This window comes from Lonchura striata, chromosome 2 (genome assembly GCF_050655825.1).
Source record: "Lonchura striata isolate lonStrDom1 chromosome 2, ASM5065582v1, whole genome shotgun sequence".
NCBI classification, from domain to species: domain Eukaryota; kingdom Metazoa; phylum Chordata; class Aves; order Passeriformes; family Estrildidae; genus Lonchura; species Lonchura striata.
Genome location: NC_140704.1, coordinates 60,114,116 through 60,124,722, shown reverse-complemented (window position 1 = coordinate 60,124,722; position 10,607 = coordinate 60,114,116). Strand labels below are relative to the sequence as shown.

The 10,607-nt window shown below is 42.5% G+C and overlaps 1 protein-coding gene across 1 annotated transcript in view; it reads right to left on the bottom strand.

Annotated features, from left to right (window-relative positions):
* Window positions 1-253: 253 nt before the first annotated feature.
* The window catches only part of CDH20 (cadherin 20), a 121,794-nt gene continuing 111,440 nt past the window's right edge, over window positions 254-10,607 (bottom strand). The window contains exons 11-12 of the mRNA XM_021552338.3: window positions 3,257-3,508; window positions 254-1,850 (exon numbers count right to left, since the gene is read on the bottom strand). Coding sequence (XP_021408013.2) covers window positions 1,351-1,850; window positions 3,257-3,508 — 752 coding nt within the window. The 3' untranslated portion in view covers window positions 254-1,350. The remainder of the gene's footprint in view (window positions 1,851-3,256; window positions 3,509-10,607) is intronic.

Genomic DNA, 10,607 nt, shown 5'->3' with positions numbered 1-10,607 from the left:
CTTCAGCATGATTCAATTAGAAAAGCAACTAGTCTGGTGGGCTGTACTTAGGCTGATTCACTGCTAAGGGCAATGTCCAAGTGAACAGTAATAAAAGAAGCAGACAATCTGCTCAATTCTGCAAATTGAAGCCTTGTCTCCTTGACACGATGCTGATATACCATTTTTTCTTGATGCTCAAGGCATGTAAAGCTGCAGATAAACACTAAGTGCTGTGTGCAAAGCAGTCAATAAATTGCCATCAGACTTTCCCTTCTGTTTAACTTTTATTAAAAGAGGTGCTAAGGTACTGTACTGTATGCAGTACATCATATTTATTACCAAAATTAACAAATATACAAAACTTATACATGTAATTTTCTTACATCCATTTATTTGTCTATAATACTGCATTTGTTCAAGTAGGTTATCTACAGTATGTAAACATCCCTTGGATTGACCTCACACAGATTAGGAAAGCCCGTCTAACCCATGTAGTTACCAAATATAGCTTTTTCTTACTTTAAAATTTATTTGGCTTTCATTGGTAGAATCTAATCTTCACATTTGGCACATGGAAGAGACATCTACAGTGCAAAAGAGGCAGATTTTCTGGTTTTGTTTTGAGCAGTTTAGCAGAGTCATAGTTTTAAAGAGTCAAGAATAAATTTACACAAACTTGATAGGAGACGGATTAGTGTTAACGCCAGTGACTCACAGATCAGCCACTAAACTAGAGCAGAAATTCAAAGCCTCTTCCCCAGCCCTCTCAGTCACATGGGAGAAAACCCCCAACCTCAGCCTTGTTTCTAAAGGATTAAAAAAGAGCTCTGTTAGCAACAGAGGGAGGAGTTTAGTTTACAAGGAGCCCTCTGAGATTCCAGTTTCAATTTTCTGCATTGTGGATTTTTTCTCTTGTTAGCAAGCAATTCTTTTCTGTTTTAATGGGGAAAAAAATGACCAGTGGGAAGCAACTCTTCTGTGGTGACGATTTCTCAGTGAGTTGGAGATTACAGTTGGAGTTTACAGATCTTTGAACCCTGATGTATAGAGCTCAGTAAGCTGCCGTGTACAAAGGGGAGAAAAAGGAAGAGAAAGAGAGAGCAATGCCATGGAGCTCTCCAATTTTGCTGTAAGAACCAGGTAAAAACTTCCTTCCTTCTGTTTCTCATAGTTGCAAACATGATTTAATTTAACAGAGTAAAGCTGATCCAGAGAGACTTTCATTCGCACCCTTCTTCCCATTCTCATCCAAGCACTGTATTGCTATTTTTTTTATGAGGCCTCACCCATGTCCATGGAAGCATCTGATGAGAATGGATCGAACTGGACACCGTTTCACATGGAAAGCCCTCTGCCATTCCTCCTCTGTTACCACAGAGCCCCGCTGTTGTCTGTGGCCCCGTACATCTCGGCCAGCTTCTTGAAGCGCGGCCCCCAGTCCGTCAGGTAGTCATAACTCTGGTCTGAGTCTGTTGTCACGGACTGTAAGGAGCTGAGCGACTCCGCCACCGAGCCATTCCCTTCAAACATGTAGGTCTGGAGGGAGTCGAAGGGAGGCGCCCACAGGTCCATGTCAGCTTCATAGAGCTTGGCGAGCACGTAGTTGTGGACGTTGTTGTCCATGACGCACGCCTGAGGCACGTATCGGGAGAGGCTCTCTATTTCAGGGAGCATGTCCTGCCGGTTCTTCACCACCAGCTGGGCCTCCCGCGGGTTCCACATGGCAGCGATGTCGAAGGCCTCCGTGTCCTCCTCCCCACCACCCTCGTCATCATACCTGACGATGTTCTCATGGATGTTCTCCTCCTCGTCAATGATGTACGGCTGCTTCCGCTGGCGCCGCATGGAGAGGATGAGGAGCACCAACACTGTGGGAGCCAAGCAAGACACGGGGCTGTCAGCAAGGACACAGATCTTGCCGAGGCTTCAGACTTTCCTCTGCCCTACTTTCCCCTGGGTGAGCCCAACTAGACCCTTGGATTTAAGGAGCAGCGGTGTTTTGCAAGCTGAGTGGCATAGAAATCTCTCTCACTCCCCTGTCAAGAGCGGTAGCTTGAGGTCCTGCTAATCTGTCCTCTCTCTCCTTGATTCTTAACTCCTGGTGACACTTAGGACATGGATATCCAGTGGTGCTTGCCACTTTTAAGCTAGCCAGCTCAGAGGTCAGTAACAGTTTATTTGCAGCAGCAGAGTACCATAGAGATATTGTTTTCTGTTCTGTGGGTGACTTTTGCAACCTGCTTTGGGGACGCCTCTTGGGCTGGCCACTGCATGTGACAGATGGATGGTCCTAAGGCACCACAGTGATATGTCTGCCTACACAGCAAAATGCAGAGCTAGCCCCTTAGTCTGCCGTAAGGAATTTTTTGTTTATCTGCAAGCCTTCTGCAGTGCTCTAGTGCTGGTGCTCCTTGCCCTTGCTGTGCTTATTAGCATGGGGAGAAGTGGTCGTACTGGCACCAGAGCCCTTTGTTACTGAAAATGTACCATCACTTGGTGACTATTTCCAGAGTTAGAACTCAGCCAAGATTTTGAATACTGAAATTTTGAGCTGAGGTATCTAGGCTCCTTTGAAGAGCCAGAATAGAGGCACTTTTAAAGAATTTTTCCTGTATCTCAGTACACTGTTCCTCAAATTGGGTCCCCTGAAATTTCAGAGAATGTGTATTTTGAACTAGTATTGATGATTTGAGAGAGTGAATAAGGGAACTGAAGTTCTTTTGATGCCAACAGCTAACAGGGGACATATGATGTCTGGGCAAGGAAAGCATTAAATTTAATTGTGGAGACAGAACTCATGCAAGACATTCAGTCCCTTTGTTGCAGCACAGGCCCATTTAAATGTAGAGTTTCAAGAAAGAAGGACAGAGGTGGGGATATCTCTCTCCAAAAGACAAGAAATGGAACTGGGCTTACCACTACTGTTTCTGGTAGAGCAGGATGAGAAACGAACATGCCCCAAGCCACAGCTCTCAATACTTCTCACTGCCATACCCTTGCAGGAAAGCACAGCCATATCAGACACCCTAGCACTTTGGGCATCTGGCAGAAATATTTGCAGGCCATAGTTTTCCCCCATTCCTACAGTCCAGATCCTGAAGCTATATGCACCTGACTACACCATGGGGACCTTGATTTGGCCTTTTAGGTATGTGTACATCTACATATACATGTACACACAATGTGTGTTTGGCTCCTACACCTTTGGTGGATCAGCAGCCCCCTGGCCAGAACCTGAAAATCTGTCCCTCCCAAGAAGAAGTGAAGGCTTTACCTAGCAGGACAAAGATGCAGGCAAGGATGGCAATGAGTGCCCCTCGGCTCAGGCTGACAGGGAGGACGTAGGCCTCGGCATTGCAGGACATCACCATGCCCTCCTCATCGCAGCTGCACACGTGCACGGTCAGCGTGCCTGTGCTGCTCAGCACCGGGCGCCCGTTGTCGCTGATCAGGATGGGCAGGTAAAAGGTGCTCTGCTCGTTTTGTCTGAAGCCAGAGCGCCTTGTCAAAACCCACGCTGTATTGTCTAGAGGCATGAAATTGACAGAGAGGACAGTTTATGCAGAGCAAATACATTCAACAGAGAATTTGAAAAGAATCAGCCCTAGACCCACATCCATTTTTTCTTCTCCTTTTTTTTTTTTTAATCAATTCATCACTAATCATTTTGCCTCTGCTTCCCCTGTTTCAGTATCTTCTCAGGCCATAGATCCAAACCTGAAAGGCATACACACCTTAGAAGTTGCCTTTACCCCTTCTGATATAAGTGCCCAGAGCAAATTCATAATGCTCAGATTTAGCTAAGAGAGCTTTCAGAGGGCAAGACAGAAATAAACAGTTGAAGGGAACTTGTCCCTGTTTGCTTATGCTCAGCAGCTTTTTGAAGTCGCAGACACTGCCACCTTTCAGAGATGCTGGCATATAACCTTTGTGGACATGTTATGGTACTCTGTGGTTTTTGATACATGGCATGGTCATCTGCTTGAGGCAACAAGGGGACAAAGGAAAAAACCCAGCTTGCTATCCCAAAGCAGCAACGAGTTGAAAATTCGCAACTAAACATTTTTTTCTGTGAAGTACAATTTCTTTAGTACTTCTGCCATAGAAAAAAGCCAAAATGCTTTGTGTCATTGTCAGAATTATTCTGCTTTGATTTGACCATTCTGCTTCATTTAGTGTGACTGCCTATTTTTAAAAGAACTTAAATCAGAAGGAATCAAAATGATGCTGCTGACAAAAATAGTAAAAGAGTGACCTAACAGCCAGTTGCTGTTGGCAATTTCAAGGGAAATTCCTACCTTTGGGGCCTTTTCCTTCACATTCAACATGCTTTTTAAAATGTCAACATTTACCAGTGGCATTTGAATCCATATCTATCTCCTCCCTCAAGTTCCTCAGAATGTGCACCAAGTTTCTTAGTTAAAAAAAAAAAAAGTGGAAAGAAAGTAGGAAGTGGATTTAGGAAGTTGTTCTCAATTCTCATCTCAGGATGCCAAAGCAAAACTCATTGGAGATAAGTGTTGATTTTTCAGTGCTGACCTTGAGCCTTGTAGCCTCAGAGACTTTTGGAAAGTCTCTGAACGTCTTCAATGTGATCTGGCTCACCAAAGAGACTAAAGGAACTTGCATGAAAATTGTCCTTTCTTACAAACATGTCTGCAAGGCTTGGGCCAGGAAAGATTACTAGAGAACACAGGTACTTTTTCTCTTTGGCAGACCATCAAGCTCTGATTCTGATGGTATTTTTTGGGAGATGATCTTCATGCAGTTTCTTTTCCCACTTAGTTTTATTTCCTGTTCCCTTAGTTCAAAAGAGGTCACACAGTCTGGCCATCTGCATCTCCAGGTTGTTACCAATGTACATTTCCTCTGCTTGAAAATTCAGGATGCTGATCAGCTGTTCCCAGGTGGATTGGCACAATGGAACTGCTGCTTGGAAATGGCAAGAAACCTTCTGATCACAAATAGACTCTGAAGAAGCCTAAAATATTAACATAGAAGTGTTCATTTTCCTTATTATTCCTTTGTCCATTCACTGCTAAGACTTAAATCTTGGGTGATTTTTTTTTTCAGTGTAGAGACTCAGGTTACATGTAGATAAATTCAGCTATATGATCTACTGTAGTCTGGACACCAAAACATTATTTGATGGCTTTTTGAAGGGAAATCAGGAGCTTAATATGCAGCCGACTATGGAATATAGGCAAACTCAAGCTAGACTAACCAGACTTGTCTCCTAGACTTAAACTATGGTCCAAGTTACAAACTCTGTGCTTCAAATCTTATGGCATCAGAGAGTACAGGCACACCTAAGTATTGAAATGTCAGGTTCCACAGTTTGTGTGATCAATTTAAATTTGTAACATGTTTTTAGAAAGAATCTCAGGGTCTTTTTTCTTGCATGTCAATGACATTTCAAGCTTTTACTCCAAAAACATAAAATTCTGAAGTGTGCTGCATGTCTGCATGCAAATATATAGTGAAATTGTAGTGTCTTGTTAAATCATGTGGTCCCAAGAGCTTTAAGGAAAAACCACCAGGTGCAAGATGAAATCCCAAAGTTGCTTAAAACTGATTAGGTGTCAGTGTTTCCTGATTTAATCTTTGATATGCAATGCAACTCTGAGTATGTGCAGTGAGTATGGACAGACATAGGTAGGTCTCTTACTAGAAACAAACTAGGACAAGGGGAAACAGCCTCAAGTTGTGCCAGGGGAGGCTTGTATATTAGGAAAAAAATATTCACTAAATGTATGGCCAGGCACTGGAAAAGGCTGTCCAGGGAAGTGTTTGAGTCACCATCCCTGAGACATTAAAAAGATGTGTAGATGGGGCATTTAGGGCCATGGTTAGTGGGGGACTTGGCAGCATTAGATTAACAGTTGGACTCAATGATTTTGGAAGCCTTTCCAACTTAAATGATTCCATGATTCAGGAATGTGTCCCAAAACTCATCAGAGAGAAGTACTCTGTTTCTTCCATGGCAAAGGGAGTGCTGTGGACAGGAGCCCTTGCCTGCTCAAACCTTTCCCTTCTCTCTCCTGGGGTACATACAAGTGCTTTCTCTCCCTTGGGCTGTTTATGTGCCCTCTGTATATGCTCCACAGCTATTAATATCATATCTTTTCATCACTGGGCCAGTTTTGGCATGAGGGGAAGCAGCCCAAAGGCATAAAGTGGCAGTGCCTGTGTTTATGCTGTATCAATGAAAATACTTGAGTCACTCTAACTGTAGTGATTAGATTGTATTTCTCTTTCCTGGGTACAAGATTTGCTTTCTTTAAACTGACTTACAATAGAAGTCACAACTTCTATTCAAGTGACAGCAAACCTTCATTTCATGTAAAATTTATCTTTTTGAGGGGAAAAAAGATTAATTATTCTGAGCTGGTCATACTTCACCTGTAAAAGAAGTCACAGACAGTGAACCTGACAGAAGCTGTGCAAAATCAGCTAGTGAGAGATCTCAAGGATTTGAAACCATTCTTTTTTCAAGCCAAAACCAAGTTTCTGTAATCTAATATTGAAAGATATATATGTATATATACCTTCTGCTGTGATGCCCTGACCATATCATCCAGGTCTTAAATATTCTTGGTAATTAAATTCTCTTTGTAACTCCCAGCATTACATTTTGAACCTTTTGTTTAATTTTGCTTTGTACTAGGCAGGCATCCAGATCATCCCTAAAGAATTGTTATACCTGTTACTCTGCAACTGAAATACATTGGTGCCAAAGCTTGTTGTGTCTCATCAAAAGCCAATGTGATCTGACGTACTAGTGCAGTGCAAAGGACGTACTGGAATGCGATGCGGCATGGCAGAAACTGGAATACACAATTCTATTCCAAATTTGATATCTGCTAAGCCCCAGCTATCAAGAGAAGAGGGCTTGTGAGGACATGAAAACCCCATTATATTAAAAAAAACAAAGCAGGCCTAATAAGAATGCACAATATTTTTCCTCTCAGCATCCAGCACGGCACCTTTGGCTCATAGAGGACTGGATGGCAGCACTTAGCTCCAGCACTGAGCAGAGATGCTGAAGATTGCAGCACGGCTGGTTCCACATTTGTGTGAAAACTGAACTTCCCACAGGATTGCAGGCTGGTGTCTTCATGTGGTTGTGAGAACAAGCCATGGAGCACCATCTTCCTGCAGTTTTCTGGAAATTATGTACCTCTCTGGAGAGGTCAGGGGAATTAACCACTGTGTAGGTCCCAACCTTGAGATCAGAGCTAACCACTGCTCTTCTCAAAAGAAAGGCTTGGTTTCTTTCTACATGCACCTGCAGAAGAACTGGGGATGATTAGCCTGGCAATTGTTAAACTTTAAAAACTGATTGTAGTAATTATGAAGAGCTAGGAATAATATAAAGAAATACTCCACCAGGAGTGGGAGAAAGAACACAAGCAAGCAGGCAATCTAGACATGACTGGGTTGGGGAAAGAGTCACACCTTTCCTTGAGCTCACTGCTTACATGTGTGAAGTAGACCACAGTTTTAGGGAAGGCAGAAATAGCTAAATTTTCCCTAGGACAAATTTAATTGTAATGTAAAGGACTGCCAGGACACCAGGCCTGGTGGGTGTATGACTGGTCCTAATCCTGCATTTATTAAAAAAGGCTTCTCTCTTCAACAGTTCTGGTTCCCAAAGATGGAGGGCAGTCATTAAAGCTCAACAGAAGAGCAGCTCAGAGCATAATCTGGAAATGCAGTAAACTTATTTTGTTTTTCATTCTTACATCAAGCATCTCTTTCTAATTTATTCCCAGCATAGTCTCACCTGGAAGAAGGTGGAAGGAGGATGGCTTGCCAATGCCCTACAGTAGACACCAAAGAGATGGGAGACTCCAGCTCAATTCCCTGCTCTTAACATTTATTCTATAAGGCCTTGAGAAGCCATTGGTGCCCAGATTGTTGCGGCTACTTAACATGTCTATTTCTCACTGATTTTACTGAACTCAAAGAGAACCCAGTGTGTAAGTAGCTTAATTTCTCCTTGCCCCAGATCCCCATCTATAAAGGAGAACAATAGGATCTCTCTGTCTGCTGATGATATGTGAAGAATGAATAGACTGAAGAAGTTCTCAGAGACTAAAATTACAAGGGCCAAAAAAAAATGTAAAACAGCTCATCAGAATGCAAACTGTGATCTATCTGTTGCTTAGTATAAATCAAGGTTTTAATTGTTGCCAAGAAGGCTACACGTCTTGCAGTTTCTCTTACTGCTATATTGGACAACCAAGTAATCAGCACAATTGCTAATCTTAACAGTTCCTTCCCACAGCCTGGGAAGCATTCCTGTCTTGTGTTTATGGGCACAAGCTGTGACTAGCAAAGTGTGTTCTGTTTCTTGTCTAGCCACCCTGTGACAAACATTATAGCTACCCCCTCTGTGCCCAAGTTACATGATTTATATAGTTCTTAGGGGCCCCAAGATGAAAATATAAGCATAAATTACTTTTACTGAGATGACTACTGCTCTCCAAATTGCTGAGGCAGTAAATAAACCCTTAATCTTAGAATCATATAATATGCTGTGTTGTAGGGGACTCATCAGGATAATTGAGTCCAACGTCCAACTCCTGGCCCTGCACAGGATACCCCAAGAGTTACACTGTGTGCCTGAGAGCTTTGCCCAGGTGCTTCTTGAACTGAGACAGGTTTGGTGCTCCCTGGGGAGCCTTTCCAGTGCTCATACAGCCTCTGGGTGAAAAACCTCTTCCTCATATCCAACCTAAACCTCCCCTGGCTCAGTTTCATGCTGTTTTGTTGACCCTGTACTGGTCACCAGAGAGAAGAAATCAGTACCTGCCTCTCTGCTTCCCCTCACAAGGAAATTATGGACTGCAATGAGGTCTCCCCTCAGTCTCCTCCAGGCTGAACAGACCAAGTGACCCCAGCTGCACCGCATACAACTTCCCCTAAAACCCTTCACCATCCTCATGGCCCTCCTTTGGGTGCTCTCTAATAGCTTAATATTCTTCTTATCCTACGGTTTATTATGTGAATCATACAAACAGTCAGTGGTTTGATACTTAATATTTTAATTTCAAATTAGTAACTAATAGTACCCTAAGCTTCTTGTGATACACATATATATATATATGTATATGTGTGTGTGTATATATATATATATATATATATATATACACACATATATATGTATATATGTATATGGAAAACTGGTACTTTATAGAGAGTAGGAGGCACAGCCATTCAGTCACTGCTGTCACTATAAATTATTGCAAGTATGGCCTGAGACAGCAAAAGTGCATCTGATGCTGGGAGTTTTGCAAGTTACTTTTTTTAGAACAATGCCTCGAGGATGAAATGAGCTTGCTTTGCCAAATGCTTTAGCAATAGTTGTGTTATATTTGTTCATTTATTTTGGCAATGTATACTCACAAATAAAAAAGGAGAGAAAGAAGGGGGTAAAAATGCAAGAAATTGTGTGGGGAGCCTTCAAGGACATTATATAGAAAAATGCTTTTGGGATGAAAGAGCATTATCATGCTGTGGAGGAGAGCTCCAGACACTGCAAGTGACATATTTTAAGACATGTTTGGTTAGTGAATGCATGGGATTCTTTATAAGCCTTTCTGTTGCTTTTTCATATGTCTGGAGAGGCCCAGATAGGGGCTTATGGAAGTAAGTGTGACAAGCAGGCATGTGTGGGATCAAGGCTGGGCTTGGAGGCTGGCCATAGATGCTGCAGGTGGCCAGACTTTCTCCCCATTTATTCTGGAACTGCTTGCTGATTCGTGGTACTCTACACACTAAACTCGTACGGAAACCCAGCCCCTCAATACTGGTACTTTCCGAGCTCTACACCAGGTCACTCAAGGTCATCCCACTTTCCTAATGAAGGCTGGTGTGGACCTGATTTTAGACCTTGTCTGCCCATGGAGATCATCTATCAAAAGCAGTCATGCAGAGGCCTTCCATGGCAGGTCTTTCCTGCAGGCTTCAAAACCACCAAAGCTTTCCCAAAAGAATCAAATTTCACTGGTTAGAATGTTCAAATGCCAGTGATTTGCCATGAGTCTTCCCACTGGTGTTTCAGTTTCTTCTTAGGTCATCTTATACAGACCTTTAGCTGTACACCAAGTTACCCCCCTAAGGCTCTGCAAGTCCTCCCTACTTCCCTCTTTCTCTAGGGAAATGAGGATGTGCAGGGAGAAAGAAAAAAGTGCTTGAGGGAAAAGGCTGGAACAGTACAAAAACCTTCATTTTTTTCTGTGCCTGAGAGAAAACATGAAGAGTACAAAAAAAAAGAGCAATGTAATTCCCTTCAGATTTGTCTTCTAGTTCCAGTTACTATCCTACCTTTAAGCATCTCCTTTTGAACAAATGCAATTTCCACTCCGATAATCCAAGATGCCTGCAGCCTGACCAAAAGACCTGAATTTGCACAAAACACTGGCACATTTCCTTGAAAAGGAAAAAGGGGCCTATTGCTAGAGAATATTTATAGAGAAGAAAATATCATATAACCTTCAAGTGTATTAAGTAATATGTCATTTTATTATTGCCTTTAAGGAGCAGGTGTCACTTGGTATTATTTGAAATGGCAGTCTTATCACCCACTGTAAGTCACAGCTTCTCAAGTCCAACTCAGG